Source organism: Salvia splendens, chromosome 12 (assembly GCF_004379255.2).
Source record: "Salvia splendens isolate huo1 chromosome 12, SspV2, whole genome shotgun sequence".
In the NCBI taxonomy this organism is placed as follows: Eukaryota; Viridiplantae; Streptophyta; class Magnoliopsida; order Lamiales; family Lamiaceae; genus Salvia; species Salvia splendens.
Window position 1 is genome coordinate 6,593,238 of NC_056043.1, and position 19,986 is coordinate 6,613,223.

At 43.4% G+C, this 19,986-nt stretch overlaps 1 protein-coding gene across 1 annotated transcript; it reads left to right on the forward strand.

Moving 5' to 3' along the window:
• The first annotated feature begins 11,078 nt into the window (after positions 1-11,078).
• On the forward strand, positions 11,079-12,038 carry LOC121757453. The gene has a single exon (XM_042152997.1). The coding sequence runs from the start codon at positions 11,079-11,081 to the stop codon at positions 12,036-12,038; it is 960 nt and encodes a 319-aa protein (XP_042008931.1).
• Positions 12,039-19,986: the final 7,948 nt, after the last annotated feature.

Consider the following 19,986-nt stretch of genomic DNA (forward strand, 5'->3'; position numbering starts at 1 on the left):
ATACGTGACTTAATATAATGATGTTAACGTTATAAATTAATGTATAGCTAGGCTACTAGGAAAATAATTTTACTACTGTAGGTAAACCTAAATACATATGGCTCTATACGACCAAGATAATAGATTATTGGTAAATGATTAGTTCGTTCAATATAGTACAATAAAATATTGTATATCATTACTACGTCAATAGCACCACTTGGCAAGATCAGTTGGTGATGACCCAATAAAATATTTTATATCATGACTATGTCAATAGCACCATTTGGCAAGATCAGTTGGTGATGACCAAATACATGGTTTCTTTTCGACAAAATAAATTTATTTTTATATTATTATTTTTGCCGTCCTTTAGATATTGTCTATACTTATGAATGATCGTTTCAGTCACGGCAGGATATCGATGTGACAGGAATTAATTAGAAAATAAAGATTGTGAAAACAATGTTGTACACTTGTACTATAATATTTTTGTTTAATTGCGTGGAAATCAATTAATTGAAGAACAATAAAATAAGGAAACCCACAATGGGGCGCTTGATGGCGGCCATCGTCCTCGGGTGCGGACGATGCCTCCATTGTGGGTGCCCGCCATCGTCCGCGCCCTACGTTCACGCCCGGTGCATCGTCCGCGGAAGAATCGCGGACGATGGCATATCGTCCGCGCCATCGGGCGCCCCATTGTTGGCTCGGCGGACGATGGGCGCGGACTATGGCACGCGTTTTTTATTTTTTGTATAAATACCCCTACCCCACCTTCATTTGTAACATTTCATTTCACGATTCCACTCTCGAAACTCACATTTACTACGAATAGATTCAAGTCACGATAGTCCGATGTTTGGTGAGGCGCGTTGGCAGGGTACATAACCCGACGAATATCGGCCGTTCGACGCCAACACGCAGTACGATCCCGAATTCAGTACGGAATCGTACGGTTTGGATGACATGGAGCCCCTTCCAAACCGACTCGTCGCCCCCTCCCGCCGAGGCAGCTGCTGCCGCCGCTTCCGCCCCCGCCAAAAAGAAGCGGATCCGGCACCGCGCGGAAAAGTTGCCACCTCCAGGCAATTGTGAAGAGTACGCCCCCGGCCGTACGAACTATCAGCCGGATGAAACCCTCGTATTGGCGAGGTGTTGGGTGGATATATCGGAGGACCTGATATTTGCGAACAACCAGAGGCAAGTGGCGTACTGGGAGCGCATCGCCGAGCGCTACTGATAATGCTAATTTCATGCATAGATATAGGGGTGAAACTCATTCATTTGCCAGATCTAGGAATAGAGAAGGACAATTGCATGGTCCAAGGAAACTGGCGAATAAGTGAGCAATTTGAAGAAAAATTACAAGACGGAGGAAATCAAGGGGTTAAAGGGTAGAATGGAGATTTCTACGAAGGCTTCTAGAAGATTATGTCCACACCTATATAAAGAAGAAAGCATGCAATCAGAGGGGACCTTCTCGGTGGAGGCCTTATGACAAGATCGCAGCTCTAGCTCACTCACTTCTACATACTCTGGGTTTAATCGGGAAATCGTGGGGTGTTCTCGGGTTTATTTTGCTAGTCAGTAGTGGGTAACACCGTCCTTATAGAGGGCGAAGAAACAATTGAATCGTTTTCATTTTACTTTACTGTCGTGAATTTCACCGAGCTTCGTCGTTCGAAGCTCGGCCCTGTTTGCTGTTGAATTTCCGTTATTTATGAAATTTCTGTTTTCCATATTTGAGTTGCTGTTGATTTCGATTATGGATGTCATTTATCTTGAGCTAGTTGTGAATGTTGAATTGGATGTTTGATTTTCGTGTTGGTTGCTGAGTTTGAGTAGACTCGCTGGAATCTAGTGTTGATCGGAGCAGATCTGTTGAATCGAGAATCATGGAGTTGATTCTGGTTGTTGTTGGGACCGGATTGCTTGGATCCGGAGTGGATTAAGCATCCGGCGTTGAAGCTGAAACAGAGTGATCGTGATTCATGCCTAGTTTTCGTGTGTTCATTTCATTCCGTCTAGTATATGTAGATCTGTTTTATTTCCGACTAGTCGCAAGTTTCCGACGTCCGAACTTCTATATTCTGTTCGAATCTGGGCATATGCTTTATTTTCTTCATATTCGTATTTGATTTAGCCGATGAGATGCATGTTGCTGTTAGTTAAATCCTTAGTTAGTTAGTTGCAGCTTTTCTTCTGTACTTGATATTTCTAGGAGTTGGTCCGTTCTGTTTAGCTATAGTTGGTAATTGTTGCTCGGTCTAGGAAGTTAGTTTAAAATTATGTAGCCCTAAGGATGTTCGATCTCAGCATGACGTTTACAGTTTCCTAGGTCTAGTGTTTGATTTTGTGCCTAGGTCTAGCCGTAGTTATACCTCAATCCAAATTTGCGTGGCAGCAGCCGCTTTCTAAACCAAAGTCTATAGATGTTTTCTTACGCGTCCATCTTCGTGGGATCGACCCATGCTTCTCTATACTAATCTATAGTATAACGGGTTGAGAGATCATTGAAACGCAAGAGTTTGTGTGTTCATAGACAGAGTCTTCCGTGTCACCTTGAGTTCCTAGACCTAGTGTTTAGTGGATTCATTGGACTTGGTAGCTCGACCTAGAAGTTTATTACACATACACTCACACGACAACATGTCGTTTCAAATGGCGCCGTTGTCGGGGATGGATGGCGTAATTTGTGATTGTGTTTAGAGGATTTTGGCGTACATAGTTTTAATTTCTTTTTTTTTTTCTTTATTTTTCAGTTTATGAGCAGAGACTCGCGGTTTGGACACTGTCGTGACTCATCTGAGTGGAGGAACGATCAGTTTATTTGGCAGGTCAAGGACACGGCATCTACGATCACCACCAGATCGGGATTATCTACGGGAGATCCATTTCCGTTTGGTTCGGAAAGTGAAGAGGATTGGAACTCGTCAGGAAGGGAGGATCCTAAATCGTCTTCGGAAACAAGTACAGAGGAGGAAGAAATAGGGGACATGGCGAACATAATCGATCCAGATCCAGAGATCGGTTCGCTCACTGCTCATCTAGATGGAGAGCCAGCTCAAGCCATAGTGATGAATCCGCGACAGAGGTCCATTGAGATCAAGACGAACGTGCTCGGTATCCTACCCATATTCTCTGGACGTAGGAATGAGTGCTCGTACGAGTTCTTGAATGAATTCAACAAATTGTGTAGCATTCAGAAGAGGCCAAATGATGCAACAGAGGAGGACTATCGTCTGCGTGCGGTTCCTTTTGCCTTGAAGGGGGAAGCCAACACGTGGTTATTAAGGTTACCCCCTGATTCTATCCGCACATGGAGGGATTTCAAACTGGAGTTCCTTGATTACTTTTTCCCTTCCAACAAAAGAAATGCTCTGAAGAAAGAAATAGTGGAGTGTAAGCAGGACTACGACGAGTCATTAAGTCAATATTGGTCGGGGTTCAAAGTGTTGCTGGATGCGTGCCCAAATCACAGGATGATAGAGGCAGAGACCTATTATCTATTCTATGAAGGAGCAAACCCTGAGTCAAAGGATTTAATGAACTCCTCGAGCGGGGGAAATTTTACAAGGAAGAAGGGAAGCGAAGCAAGAGAGATCCTGGGAAAATTGATAGATGCCAAGAAGGCATACGATAACCCAAGGAATTTTGTGAAGAGAGGATCAGTGAATGCAATGAGAGAGTAAGATGATGAGAAGGTAGAGGCATGGATCGACAGGCTTGAGAAAGCACTGTTGAACGCAATCGAGAAGACCAAACTACCAACCTCACAAGCGAAGGAAAAACCTCCGGGTCTAGGAGATAGTCAACTTCAGCAATATTATGGACCTCAGGAAGGAGAGTACCAGGCCCAAGCTAATGCGATGGGAAGTTGGAATCCCGACGGAAGTTGGAATCAAGGAAGACAAAGAGACGCACCCTGGAGGAACCATCCCAATTTTAGATGGTCGGACAACGAACAGAGCCAGCCAGCACCACAACAGAGTATCCAGTTTGCACCTCAGCCCGAGAGGCAGGGTAATTGGTCTGGAAGGAGTCAAGAGTGGCAGGGCAACTGGAATAATCGAAACCAGGGAGATCATCCGAATTGGGAGAACATGAACCAAAACCATCAAGGGAACTCTTATGTACCACCGCACCAAAGGAATTTCCAAACCAACGACCAAGGGCCAGGAAATCAGTATAACAACAATTCAGGAGGTCCAGAATCAAAGAAGTGGTCTGCATCTGGGTCCAGGACCAAGTCCTGTCCAGTCCAGTCTAATTCTAAACCACCAAGGAATCTAGATGATCTGGTACATGACCTAGTCAGTTCTCAACAGCATATACAAAACAATATGCAGTCCAATAATGGCGCGATGCATAAGCTCCAGGATGCTCAATTGGAACAAAAGGCAGCAATGGATATGTTGGCAAAACAAATGTCCCAGATCGCTACATACTTGAGCGAGATGCGAGGAAATGAAGGGAAGATTCCTGCCTCAGTAAGGCCGCCAGACAGAGCTAACATCAGTCAAATCACTTTGCGATCTGGGCGAGGTTATGAAGGTCCAGCGATGAGGAAGGAGGAAGAAACGCCTTCCGTGAAGGGCAATGTAAGGAAGGATCTAATTTCTGAGTCCGAGGATGTGGAAGCAGGGGGTTCTAGGAATATAGATGACCTTCAGGAAGGTGATTCGGAGAAACCTTTACCAAGTGTGGCTGAACCATTTTTTCTAGACCCAGAGCCAGAAGTGGAAAATGAGGTAGCAAGAAAAGGAACTAATGAGTTTTCGGCTGGAGGTTCTACAGGTGCAGAGAAACAAGTGAAACCGTTTCCACACCGAGGAGAAGCTAAGAAGAAGAATGATGAACCGGTGGATTTTATGGATATCTTTGGAAGGTTGGAGATTAACTTACCATTCTTGCAGGCTCTGAAATTGTCGGTATTCAGTAAGTTCATTAAGGAGTTCATAGCTGGGAAGACCAGACCCAGTGGGAAGATTCTAATTGGAGAAAATGTGTCAGCAGTAATTTAGAAGCGAAGGATGCCATCAAAATGCACTGACCCAGGTATGGTCACCTTACCCATTTCAATCGGGGATGTCAGAATTGAGCATGCTATGTGTGATTTAGGGGCATCGATAAATGTTTTACCGCTTTCCATTTACAAGAAGCTGGTAGGAGTAGGGATGGTAGATACAAAGGTGGTAATCCAATTGGCGGATCGGTCGTGCATTTGTCTAGAGGGAGTTTTAGATAATGTTATTGTCAAAGTGCATGATTTTCTGTATCCGGCCGATTTCCATGTTATTAAAATGAGTGATAATGAATCTGCTGAGTCTAGCGGTGTGCTTCTAGGAAGACCTTTTCTCCGTACCGCTAAGACCATAATTGATGTTTTTGATGGGACCATATGCCTGGATTATAATGGTGAGAAATATACATTTAGCATCGATGAAGCAATGAAGAAACCTTTAGATGTTGAATATTTGCATGCTATCGATGTTATTAACCCCCTGGTCTAGGAATATCTTGAGACTGAGTTGATGCAGGAGCAGGTGGTTAATTCAGAATTAAGTCACTCTATTGACAGAGAGGTAGCTGGATGGTGCGAGGCAATGAACACAAAAGATTTGACAGATGTGGAGCTGGCCGAAGCTATTTCAGAGTTCTGTACAAATCCAGGAGTAGCTAAGTCAAGGAGGACACCTCACGTGGCGAGCGTGGAAGGTTCTTCAAGGTCAGGGGAAGAAATGATATCTGATGGAACAGAGAAAAATCCCTTGCCCCAAGAGGCAAACACCCTGAAGAAAGAACTGAAAGTGCTCCCACCAGGCCTCAAGTATGCTTATCTAGAAGAGAATGAGACTTTTCCCGTTATCATCAACAGCAACTTGACCAAGGAACAGAAGGAGGAATTGCTGAATGTAATCAGAAGAAACAAGAAAGTCATAGGATGGACTCTCTCCGATTTGGTAGGAATCATTCCTGATCTTTGCATGCATCGCATTAGGCTAGAGGAAGGTGCGAAGGCATGTAGAGATCCACAATGCAAGCTAAATTCGAACATGAGAGATGAAGTTTTGAAGGAAGTTTTAAAGTTGTTTTAGCTGGGAATCATTTACCCCATACCTGATAGTGAATGGGTTAGTCCGGTCCATATGGTACCTAAAAAGTCAGGAATACGGTGGTCAAGAATGACAAGAACGAGCTGGTGCCCACTCGACTAGTTACTGGGTGGAGGATGTGCATCGATTATAGAAAGTTGAATGAAGCGACGAGGAAAGATCATTTTCCCTTACCTTTTATTGATCAGATGCTGGAGCGTTTGGCAGGCAAGCAATATTTCTGTTTCCTTGACGGATACAGTGGATACTTCCAGATCTACGTAGATCCTGAAGATCAAGAGAAGACTACATTTATGTGTCCCTTTGGCACGTATGCTTATAAAAGAATACCATTCGGTCTATGCAATGCACCAGGCACTTTTCAACGGTGTATGATGAGTATCTTTTCGGATTTATTGGAGGATTGTATCGAAATTTTCATGGATGATTTCACTGTGTATGGGAATTCTTTTGATTCCTGTCTAGCAAGTTTGGATATAGTATTGAGGAGGTGCCAGGAAAAGCATTTGGTTTTAACTTTCGAGAAATGCCACTTTATGGTCCCTGAAGGAATTGTCCTAGGGCATGTAGTTTCAGAGAGGGGTATACAGGTAGACCAAGCAAAGATTGATGTGATCTCAAAATTGCCTTACCCTACGAATCAGAAAGAAGTTAGAGGGTTCCTAGGGCATGCGGGTTTCTACAGAAGATTCATTAAGGATTTTGCGAGGATTGCCCAACCACTCACCCATTTGTTGCATAATGAAGTTGATTTCGCTTTCGATGAGGGGTGCAAGGAAGCTTTTCAGCTACTAAAGGATAAACTAGTCTCTGCCCCTATTATCAGAGCACCAGACTGGAGTTTACCGTTTGAAATAATGTGCGACGCAAGTGATTACGCAGTGGGGGCAGTTCTTCACTGACCGCGCGGCTATCAAGTACTTATTGGCGAAGAAAGAATCCAAGCCAAGATTAATCCGTTGGGTGTTACTTTTGCAGGAATTTGATTGGGAAGTTCGAGACAATAAGGGGACAGAAAACAAAGTGGTTGATCACTTGAGCAGGATTTTCCAAGGAGAGACGGATGAAGCTATACCTGATGCATTCCCGGAGGAGCATCTGTACTGTATAGGAACATTTCCCATACCCATCTGTTGGGAGATGGTGATGGTGTTAACAGGTCCAGGAGATTCTGAAAAAGGGAAGTGTCAACTGAATGCCGAGCCTTGGTTCGCAGACCTAGCAAACTACTTAGTCACTGGAGAAGTACCCAGCCCTCAAGAAAGCACCCGGGCCCAAAAGATGAAATTGAAAAGTGAAGCCAAGTACTATTTTTGGGACGACCAGTATCTATGGAGAATGGGAGCTGACCAGGTGATTAGGAGGTGTATTCTAGAATGGGAACAGAGGGATGTGCTGAATCATTGTCATGCCTTAGCTTGTGGAGGTCACTTTGGACCTAGGAAGACTGCAAGGTAGGTGTTAGATAGCGGTTTTTACTGGCCTACGTTGCATAAGGATGCTTTTGAGTTTTGTCAGAGCTGTGAGAGATGCCAGCAGACATGCGGAATTTCTAAGAGGGATGAAATGCCGCAGGTCCCAGTGATCGTATGTGAGATCTTCGACGTTTGGGGTATGGACTTCATGGGTCCATTTCCATCTTCGTATGGGAATACTTACATACTTGTGGTTGTAGATTATGTTTCAAAGTGGATAGAAGCAAAGGCCACCACGTCCTGTGAAGCCAAAGAAGTGGTCAAGTTCCTTAGAGCCAACATCTTTAATAGATACGGGGTGCCGCGCGCAATTATTTCTGACCAAGGGATGCACTTCCGTAACAGGACAATACAAGCTCTGATGAGGAAATACGGGTTCCACCATAGGTTTTCTACCCCGTATCATCCTCAGTCTAATGGACAGACCGAGATCTCCAACAGGGAGATAAAGGCGATATTAGAAAAAATGGTGAATCCGTCAAGGAAAGACTGGAGTAAGAGACTAGGTGATGCATTGTGGGCTTACCGGACAGCATACAAAACGCCTATTGGAATGTCACCCTATGATAAACTCGGATTTTAACTGTTTTATTGGACATTAAACATGATCTTTTGTGTGCTTTCATTGCATTATCTTATAGTTTATGTCCATATTTCACTATAAATGTGCTTTGATGAATTTATCTAGTGTTTGAAGTTAAAATAGGTAAAAAAAGGTCAAAATGAGCCAAGACGAGGCAGGGGTCTGCTTCAAACGTTAATCTGCCTATCAAGATGGGGTCCAAATCCTATTTTAGATGACCATTGTCTTCATCATCGAAAGAGCTTCGCGTGGGTACCTCACACGCCCCAATCGGAGTTCGGATGAGAGAGATATGGCCGATCTACGAAAGCCGCGATGTCCAAAAAAATCTCACGCGGCCGGGTGAATTATTACCCTATAATTCCACCCGGCCGGGTCTCGCAAATTCGTCAGAAACTGGTCGAAAATCATCACCCGGCCGGGTGATATTTACCCTTTATAATTCCACCCGGCCGGGTACGTTGTTTAGGCGTATTTTTATGCCAAAAATGCGATTTTTTGATGGGGATTAAAAGGAGAAAAAGCCTAGGGTTCAAGCATTCTACACCTACCGCCTCCAACACTCACACACACCCCGAAGAACACTTTGAGAGAGAGAATTGAAGATTGAAGACTTCCAATCGGAAGATTGAAGTTGCCATTCCGTAGATTCATTCTTACAGGAGTATCTTAATCTTTTCTTCATGTATTTCGTAGAATCTTTTGTTTCAAACATGGTTTTTATGAAGAACATGAGTAGCTAAACATCTCTTGTAGAATTCTTGGTGATGATGCACTGATTTCATAGTTTTTATCCGATTGATTTTGTTCTTGCCTTGCTCTTGTAGTTATTTGATTATTCTTGGGTTTCTTCCTTTTAATTGTTTAATCACCAATTGCTTGTGTAGGATTAATTAGATTAATCGGGAGATGAAATAATTAATCTGGAAATAAGAATAATGCACACCTTAATGCAATAGAACTCGGGAGAGTTGAGGTTTTGAGTGAGGTCATTGACCTAATTGAGCTTTTGGGAGTTAGGGGTTTAAGGGTTAGAAGGGGACTTCAATCCTATCACCTAATCTACAGGTTTCTCACCTCGGGATGGGGTTTAATCTATAATTGTGATCGACTTAATAGCTCTGGAAACTGTAATTCAAGGAAGTCGATTGTGTTTTTGGATCCTAAAATTCTACATTCTTAAGCCTGCTTTGTGTTATTTCTTTTTATGTTTTCCATTTTTTTGTTTATTTCTTTTAGTCTAGTTTAATTAATCAACCCAAAAATCACGTGTCTCTAGATAGTATATGACGCTTAGTATATGATAGTCAGTTGCAATCTTATTCCCTGTGTTCGATATCCTGGTACTGACCTTTAGCTATACTAGTTCTACCCTGTAAACTTGCAGGTATTTTTAGTGCTAATAAATAGTGCATCAAGTTTTTGGCGCCGTTGCCGGGGACAATTGTGTGTCATTATAGCTTAATATCGTGATAATAATTGAGATTACTAGTCTAGATTTTACTCGCTTTATTTGTACTTTTTATTTTGAGTTCTCTAATAGATTTGTTCCCTTGTTCAGGTTGTATGCACACGCGTTCTAAAGGTCCACCTTTAGAGCCTATCGATCCCGAGATCGAAGCATCCAACAGAAGGAGGAACGCGCAGAGAAGGTTAAACCAAAGGATTCGGGTTTCTTCACCCGCTCATAGGCGTCTACCTTCTCCTATCCAAAGAACTCCATCACCCAGTCCATCTCCACTTCCGTCACCTATACAGTACGAGCCTCATTCTCCAATCCTAATGGAGAACGGAGGGGAGAACAACAATGAGAATAATCATGAGAACAACGAGGATCCTGTCATTTGTCAACTCCGTCTACAGCTGGTTGTCATGCAAAGGCAATTGGATGAGCAGAACGTGAGGCCAGTGCCCGTACAAAATCAGTTCGCCTACAGACAGGTTACTAATCCACCAGTCAACAATGCGGGGATAGCAGCCAACAGCTTTGAATTGAAATCGGGGATGATAGACAGAGCAAAAGCAAACGCATTTGGTGGAACGGGCTCAGAAGATGCCAACAAACACCTCACCAAGTTCATACAAATAAGCAACACAGTGAAGGCGAACGGGGTCACAGATGAGCACGTCCGCCTCAGATTATTCCCATTCTCCTTGAAAGACGATGCAAGGGACTGGTATGACAGCATGGGTCCTAACTCTGTGCCCACATGGGATGCAATGGTGGAGCTGTTCTTGGAGAAGTACTATCCACCTAGCGAGGCACTCAAACGCCAAGCAGAGGTCATTCAATATAAGATGCAACCTCAGGAGAACATTTTGGAGGCCTGGAAAAGGTTCAAGCAGTTGATGAGAAGATGCCCCAACCACGGGTTAAGCCCGGGGCAACAAATCCTAACCTTCTACAGGGGAGGCACGCTGGAGGCAATGCGCGAATTGAACATGAGCGCCGGAGGATCTCTCTTGAAGTTGGGAGAAGCTGAAGCACTTGAGGTAATTGAGAGAGTGGCTTCAAATGATGATGGATGGAGAAACGATAGGAGCAAATCCTATAGGGTGGCATCCACCTCCGATTTTGATAGGATGGATACAATGTCCAAGCAGCTGGACTTCCTAACTGACAAGCTTGGGTATATGGGAATAAGGCAAGTTGGGACTGAGATGCAACAAGGAATAGAAGATGTAAACTACGTTCACCAAGGTGGCAATAACAGAAATTTCAACAATTACCGCCCCAATCAAGGAGGAGGCAATTACAACCACTATGGGAACAAGGTGCATCCCAACTTGTCCTACGGGAACCCAAATAATGCCTTGCAACCACCACCCGGATTCCAGGTATCAGATGGCCAAATCATAGAACCAAAGAAGGATGAGCTGAAAGATGTGTTAATGGCTTTTATGAAACAAACGGGATAGTGCATGAAAGACTCCAACAAAAGGCTAGTGCAGGTTGAAGCTAATGTGAATGACTTGAATATTCACATGAAGAGCATCGATAACCAGATGAGCCAGATTTCACAGGCTGTGGGTATTCAGCATCAACCAGGCCAATTCCCTTCACAAACGGTTGTAAATCCTAAAGACTGTAAGGATTGCAAAGCCATCATTCTGAGAAGTGGAAAGAGCTACGAAGGCCCAACCATGCCTGCAGAGAATGAGAAAATCTCTCAAGAGGAGACAGTTGTAGAAGAGGTGGTGGAAGAAGAAGAACCAGTGGAAGAGGTGCTGCCTCCCAAGGCAAGCACCGTGATACCTGCATCCCCTGCTGAGGTTAAGATCCCATTTCCACAGCGCGTGCAGAAGAAGAAACTAGATGATCACTTCTCTAGGTTTCTTGACATATTCATAAAAGTGCACATTAACATCCCACTGATTGAGGCACTACAGCAGATACCGAAGTATGGGAAGTTTCTGAAGGAGGTGATAGCCCAGAAGACCAGTTGGGGGCAGGTAGACACTATTAATCTAACTGAAAATTGCAGTGCTCTGCTGCAAAGGAAACTGCCTGCCAAGCTGCAGGATCCTGTAAGTTTCACTGTCGACTGCCTCATTAGGGGCTATAAGGTGGAGAATGCTCTCTGCGATCTAGGCGCGAGTATTAATCTAATGCCACTATCAGTGTTCAAGCAACTGAACATCGGTACTTTGAAACCCACCTCAGCCACACTACAGATGGCAGACAGATCTGTCGCGTATCCAGAGGGCATCGTGGAAGACCTACTGATTAAGGTCGGGGAATTTATTTTTTCCATCGATTTTATGGTCTTGGACATGGAAGAAGACAAGGGAGTCCCCTTACTGCTAGGACGTCCCTTCCTCGCCACTGCTGAGGCAAATATAAATGTGAAAAAGGGAGAGTTGACAATCTTCATGGGATAAGAAAGTCAGACGTTTTCCCACAAATCGAGAAGCATGGATGGAAGAACTGAGGAGTGCAAAGTGGTGCGTCTGAAGCACCAAGTGATTACTGAAGAAGGAGGATCGAGTGCAGTCAGAAAAGTGAAGCAGAAGGACTTTTATGAGCTTCACATGGAGATGATGGCTTCCACTAACTCGGAGCCAATAGCATGGATCGATGCAGACCATAGTCGCCCTTCACCGGTGCACTCGGTGATCATTACTGAACCCCCTAGGATGGGGGGTGAAATACCAAATGCTGCCAAGGGAAGAAAGACAACTGCTCCAACAGTGAAGGAGCCTATCCCGAGAGAGCCTGAAAAGTGGTGGCTCACCAAGACTTGGAACGATCTATTTCCTCATGGAGGAGGAGCCAAGCGATCATCTGGAGGCAACTCTGGGATGAACGGGGATCTCGGTTGATATTTAGAGACGTCGGGCATACGACGGTAAAAAGTTGCGCTACCATGGGAGGCAACCCATGGAAGGTATCTTTTATTGTTTTATGTATTTCTTTTGGTGTGGTTGCTAAGTAAGCATCACCTCTCCACCAACGTTTCAAACTTATTTCTTTGCGTAGCTTTGAATAAGTTTGGGGGGTGATATGGTGGATGTTGAAGTTTACTGTTTTTATTATTTTTTTTTAGTAGATTTTTAATTTTTTTAGGATTTTTAGTTGAGGGTGAATAACCTCCCTTGGATGAACTTGAATGGGGGGTGGAGAACAATTGAGTTAAATTCTGGCATATGTGTTGGATGAGTTGCTTATGATGCTTAAAATTCTTCGAAAACTTGTTGATACTTCTAAGCATGCTTGTATGTTCTATTGTGAATTGATCAAAGTGAATTGCTCGTTGCCTTGTCCATTGCCTATACCTAGTGAGATTTGAGCCTATATTTTTAAAATGTCTGATTTATCGTCAATATGTTATATGTTTCTAGAACTTGCTCACGATCTTCCTTGAGTCTACATAGTGAATATAGAGATAGGAAGTGACGTTAGGCCATCCATTCTAGCTTATTAAGACCTTCACCCTAAAATACAAATTATATGAGAATTCCTTGCTAGCCAAGTTTGAGCCTAAAAACCTTTTTCTTTGATAGCTAATCAATGGAGGAAGAGTTGTGATTTGGTAAAAGAGTTGAGTTGAAAATCTTGGGAAGATGGATGTATACCTGATTATTGAAAAAGGAGTTGTAAAAAGAAAAAAAAAAGAATAATTTGGTGGTATAAGCTAGGCAAAGCCTAGAGGAGTTATAAGCTAGACGAAGTCTAGAAGTACGGAAAAAAGCCAAGTTTGGAGGAAAATTGGTATATGGGAAGAGTCTATTAGACTACTGAGGAGTTGATATGATTAAGAGTTGAAGTATTGTAGTTCTTCGAGATTATGAGTCACTTTAGCCAAATATTCCTCACCTAACCAAAAAGCCTACATTACAACCAAAATGCAAGACCTTTCAGATCCTTGAACTATAGTCACAGCATAGTAGAAGAGATGTTAGATTTCGAGCAAGCTTATGGTAAACTATGCATACTTGATTGATCTGAGAGCTATTTCTTGCCTATATACTTTTGAGAGTGAGTGATTACACATACATATACATATCTTGTGAGGGGCAATTTGACAAGATTGCATACGTGAAAGTAACTCGAAGCAGTGATCAGTTTGATGTGCTTGTGTGTGAAGTCGTTGATACATGATACATTTTTCTATACTGAGGCAATTATGATATCCGACTGATATGCACGAGTTTATATTTAGTTGTCTTCTGTCTCTTGTTTGAGGACAAACAAGTGATTAAGTTTGGGGGAGTTGATAAACTCGGATTTTAACTATTTTATTGGACATTAAACATGATCCTTTGTGTGCTTTCATTGTATTATCTTAGAGTTTATGTCCATATTTCACTATAAATGTGCTTTGATGAATTTATCTAGTGTTTGAAGTTAAAATAGGTAAAAAAGGTCAAAATGAGCTAAGACGAGGCTGGGGTCTGCTTCAAACGTTAATCTGCCTATCAAGATGGGGTCCAAATCCTATTTTGAGATGTCCATTGTCTTCATCATCGAAAGAGCTTCGCGTGGGTACCTCACACGCCCCAATCGGAGTTCGGATGAGAGAGATATGGCCAATCTACGAATGCCGCGCTGTCCAAAAAAATCTCACGCGGCCGGGTGAATTATTACCCTATAATTCCACCCGGCCGGGTGTCGCAAATTCGTCAGAAACTGGTCGAAAAACATCACCCGGCCGGGTACGTTGTTTTGGCGTATTTTTATGCTAAAAATGCAATTTTTTGATGGGGATTAAAAGGAGAAAAAGCCTAGGGTTCAAGCATTCTACACCTACCGCCTCCAACACTCACACACACTCCGAAGAACACTTTGAGAGAGAGAATTGAAGATTGAAGACTTCCAATCGGAAGATTGAAGTTGCCATTCCGTAGATTCATTCTTACAGGAGTATCTTAATCTTTTCTTCATGTATTTCGTAGAATCTTTTGTTTCAAACATGGTTTTTATGAAGAACATGAGTAGCTAAACATCTCTTGTAGAATTCTTGGTGATGATGCACTGATTTCATAGTTTTTATCCGATTGATTTTGTCATTGCCTTGCTCTTGTAGTTATTTGATTATTCTTGGGTTTCTTCCTTTCAATTGCTTGATCACCAATTGCTTCTGTAGGATTAATTAGATTAATCGGGAGATGAAATAATTAATCTGGAAATAAGAATAATGCACACCTTAATACAATAGAACTCGGGAGAGTTGAGGTTTTGAGTGAGGTCATTGACCTAATTGAGCTTTTGGGAGTTAGGAGTGTAGGATTAGAAGGGGACTTCGATCCTAGCACCTAATCTACAGGTTTCTCACCTCGGGAGGGGGTTTAATCTATAATTGTGGTCTGCTTAGTAACTCTAGAGACACCAAAAGGTAAGGCGAATCGATTGGATAAGAGCTTGGAATTGTGCATCGGATCCTTAAGTTCTGCAATTTTCTCCATATTATTTGTTCATATCCTTTTCACACTGTGTTTCCTTGTTCTTAATTGTTACTTGCTTACTATATGCTTTTATTAGTTGCTAGAACAAACCAAACTTTTCTTGATTGTCTTGATAGTAGTTGATTTTTGTTCGTGGTAGTTAAGTTGATACAAAATTGTCTCTGTGGGATACGATACTCTTGCTTACTAATTGCTACGCTAGCCCCGTACACTTGCGGGTATCACTTGTGTTAAAATAAGTTGAGTCACCCTATAGGTTGGTTTTTGGCAAGATGTGTCATCTGCCCGTAGGAGTGGAGCACAGAGCATACTGGGCGGTCAAAGAGATTAACATGATACCCCAGTCTTGTGAGGAATAGAGGAAATTGCAACTTCAAGAGTTGGAAGAATTGAGACTGGAGTCATATGAGTCCGCAATGTGGTATAAGGAGAAGACAAGGCTCTGGCACGATAAAAATCTTCGGGTCAAGGAACTCCAAGTAGGGCAGAAGGTACTCATTTTTCAATCTAGGCTCAAACTGATGCCTGGGAAGCTAAAGTCCAAATGGGTAGGGCCATACACTGTTGTTGGCCTTCGAGCAAACGGAGCTGTGGAAATTCAGATTCAAGTCATGGACAACAAATCGGAAGCCGGGAAACCTACCACATCTGCCGACGCCGGTGCTGCAGTGTTTATGTCCGACCTAATGCAGAAGTTCGGCAGTCCTGAGGAGGCGATGAAAGCCTTTGCCATGTTTACAATGATGGGGCAAACCACCCACTATTCCCGACAACTTGGCGACTCAGCACGCCGTTTTGCAGACAACAACAGAGCCGCCCATCAGCGTGACGGACGCGGCGGAAGAAACAGGGGGTGAGGCAGATCTGGCGGTTGGGTTAGAGTATTTAGCAGTCGGAGACCAAAGGTCGGGCGTTTGTGGTTGAGGGGGAAACCCCTGTTGTTCCTGCCGGGTTATCTGAGGGGAAAACCCCGGCTGAAAAGGCTGAGGAGGAGGCCCCTGTTATTTCTGGTCAAGTTTTGGAGGGGGAAACCCATGTTTCTGTTATAGGAGTAGTAGAAGGGGAAACCCTTGTCGAAGGTTTGGAGGGGGAAACCCCTGTGCAGGTTGTGGGCGGTGAAGCCCTAGTGGAACAACGGTTGGAGGTGGGGGGAAAGCCATATTTACCTTGCGGGGGCAACCCCTGAATTGTCTGGGGAGGTGGCTGGCCTCGTTACTGAGGAAACACCGGAACCCGTCGATGGTGCGGTGCAGCTAGTGGTGGATCTGACAGATGTTCCGGAAGGGACAGATTCACCGGTGGACAAACGAAAAACTAGGCGGCAGGCTCGGCGAAGCCTGTTGGACGAGATAGATGATACAACCCAACCTACTGGAAGGGAAGCACTGGATCTAGCGGCTACGGAAACCGGGAAAGCAGATTCTCCTGGACCTAGCACCGAGGAGGAGCACCGCCAAGCGGTGGAGAGGAAAAGGAAGGGTAAACAAGCAGCCCCTTCCTTGGTCAAGAAGTCGAAGAAAACCGCTGGGGGCGAGTCGCTTGAAGCCTCACTTCCTCATCCCGCGAAGGTGCCATACGTGAAGGAACCAGTTAACCCTGCCTAGTCCAGTGCATCTGAAGAGGTTGAGTTTGAAGAGCCAGAGGAGGAGTTAAACTTCGAGCCTGCGGAGGTATGGGTCACGAAAGGATTGCTAGACGCGATGAGAAAGTTCGCTGATCCCAAGCGGGCGGCGACTTATAAGGAACGGTGCAGCACGGGTAAGCTTGCTAAATCGGGGAAACGTTATGATCCCTAGGAACTGAAGGAGATAGACTGTGATGCGGAATTCCGGCAATACATCGAGGCTATCGGGTTTGACTGGCTGTTAAAGCATATAGCTGCGGATGTACCGACGGCCCTAGCGCGTGAGTTCTTCTCTACTTTCCGATTGAAGTCTACTACAGATTTGGATGCAGACGCGTTCACTTTCCGTCTGTTCACCGAAGAACATGAGATGAGTATCCGGGAATGGTCTCTCCGAATGGGACTGTTCACTCGCAAGGATGATGATGAGGGAATCTGGAACAACCGGATGGTCGGCCCTCCAAAGTGCACGCCCGGATTCAAGCCGCAAACAGCATGGGAGTTCGTGACCCATCCTAAGGTGGGCCAGTTCAAAACTAGTTACTCGAAGGTGTTTCATATCGACAACCGGGTTCTTCGCTTTGCTCAGACCTTTATCAGCTATAATCTTATGGGGACAGCCAACCCTGCCTTGACTAAGGCAGATCTCTACTTTACTTGGTGTATGGCCAAGGACGTCAAAGTGCACTTGGGCTACTGGCTAGCCCAGGCGTGTCATCAAATGGCCGCAAACCCTTCTCGTCATATGTATACATGTCACCTTTTGGGGGCTTATCTTCAACGCAACACGATAATGAAGATCGCCAAATCTGCCTCCGAGGTAGATATGTGTGAACCCCCGGAGGTTTTCAACGTAGACTACTTCTTCAACAAAGGGTTGTTGTACATGCATGGGAAGGACGTTTGTTTGTTGGCAGGTTGGAGCCCTAGGTCAAGTTAGAGCAGGATGTTGGTGGGTCGAAAGCTAGTATGGATGTGGAAGAGATGAAAATAGAAGTGAGTGTGATGCGCAAAGAATTGGGTGAATTCAGACAGGTAATGGGTGTGATGAGCAAGGAACTCGGGGACGCCAAGAAAGAAATAGCCGGGATATGGACAGAGCTCGGTGGAGTCAGGGAAGAGATGCAGGCCCTCAAGGGGCGCGTCACTGTCATGGTGGGGAAGTCATCTACGCAAAATCATCGGATGGCGGAGGCCGTCCAGTTAATGATGATGATGACGAAATGGCTGAAGGAGAACTTTGCTGAGCCGCAGACGACACTGCCTGCTGGGCCTAGCCACATGCCTACCCAGCCAGGGCCAGGAAGTTCAACTCCCCAGTATCCCCCACCATCGTCAAAGCCCTTGACCGCCCCGTCTGCCTCAAAGCCCATTTCAGTTAAGAAGACAGTGTCCAGTTCAAGTGAGAAGGAGACAGATAAGCCGGAGTCGCCGGCAAGAAAGAAAGCAAAAGTAACCCGCCCATACGTTCCACCGCAGGTTGGCTCCCGAGGGAGCCAAATCCTGAAATGAACCCCCCTTGACCAAGTAACTCTACTTTTAGTTTTTCTCTTTTATTTTCTTTCAGTCTTATGTTTGCTTGTTTGATGTTTGTGTTGTGTGTTTTTTTTCCGGCATGCTCTGTATATATTTGTTTGCGCTTATACTTGTCTTCTCCCACTTAGCCCAATCTTTGGTCTAAGTGTGAGAAGTTTGTGTTTCTTTTCAAGCATGTGTGGTTTTGTTTTCTAGGAATTTCTCCAACTTGGCCCGGTGCTCGGTCTAAGTGTGAGAAGTTTGTTTTGGGTGTGCGTTTTTGATAGGCTAGTTTTCGTCACTCAGATTTGATCACTTTTCGCACTTATTAGTTGAATATTTGCATGAGAAGATGCTATTTTGGCAGGGAATGGATCATTAAGTTCGAAAGCTACTTAATCAAGGCACAAAGCGGAAAACATGCAAGAAATAAAGCAAAAAGACAAAGAATGGAAGAAAGTGAAGAAGAAGGCAAAGAAGACCCAAACTGCCCAAGCTGTTGAACTGTCCAGTTTGAACCTGACGGGAAAATGACTAAAGCCACTTCCACACACTTATAAAGGATATGTCCCACTTGCTACACACGCCCATATCAGCCCTTGGGGAGTAAAAAAGAAGGGGAAATATCTTCTATTGGATATATGTATTAAAAGTACTTAACTTTCCAAAAACCAGGAACCACTTTAGTTTAGTTTAGTTTATTCTCTCTCTAGGAAACTTTTCTCTCTTCCTTAAGAAGAGAGATTTCAACTTCAAGGCAGCCAAGATCTTTGTTCACCATGGGTTGAAGCTTGTAGTGGATTTTAGTCTTTAATGCTTTAGTTTCTTGTAGCACTTGTGTTGAAACTTGTTTCCAATATCTTAACTCTCTAGTTAATGGTTGTTGGAGGCTTATCTTTAAGAGCTTTGGTGTATTTATTTCTCTAGTGTTAAAGCTTTTACTCTTAGTTCTTGTGTTCTTGTGAAAATTCTTATTTTTTTAAGCTTTAACTTTCGATTCTTGCCTAGTTAAGTGTTGTTAGTGTTTTGCTTATTGATTTGAGTTTGTTTTAAGCTTTCAAAATGTCCTTCAAAGTTGCTATTGTTGATTTCAAATTTTAGTGGAGAAAAGAGAAAATATTTCGTATGTTGCAAGTAGCAAAAAGGTAGTAATTTTTCCTTGTCTAGTTCCTTTTATTTTTATGTATGTTTTAGTGTAGATCTTGTTGGTTTCGTATTTTTAGTTATTTTAACTCCATTGTTAAGTTCTCTTTGTTTTCTTGTTCATCTCTATTAAATGGTTAATTTTCAGCTTTTCATTTAGTGTTTTCAATGCATGTTTAGGTAGTCTACTTGTTGATTTTGTGTTTCTCCTTGTATTTTTAATTATGTAGCAGCCAAGTAGTCTCTTCTCTCACTTCCTTTATGTGCTTTTAGTGTAGAATTAGTAGTTAAAATTAGCTTTTAAAAAGTCAAGTGAAAGAACCTTTAGTTGTAGGCTTTTATCCATTGGTTTTACACCTTGGGTAATAGGGTTTAGGAGACAACTAGTACATGTTTTCTTTTCACTTTTGGCAGCCATTTAGCTTAGTTAATTTCTGCACTCCACCTTCCACTGACATGTGATTTAGTTTAGCTTTTAGGAGTTAATTAGTTTAGCCACTTTTTAAGGTCACAATCCTAGTTTCTAGCTTCCATTAGGTGATAACACTTACTTTATTTCCTTAGCCTTTTAACTTAGTTTCTTTTGCTTTCTAAATTTAGGAATGTCCATGCTTGTTGCTGTTTTGTTTTTATTTTCATCAA

Coding starts and splice junctions, on each gene's coding strand:
- LOC121757453 (XM_042152997.1), top strand. CDS start 11,079: ATGAAAGACTCCAACAAAAGGCTAGTGCAGGTTGAAGCTAATGTGAAT.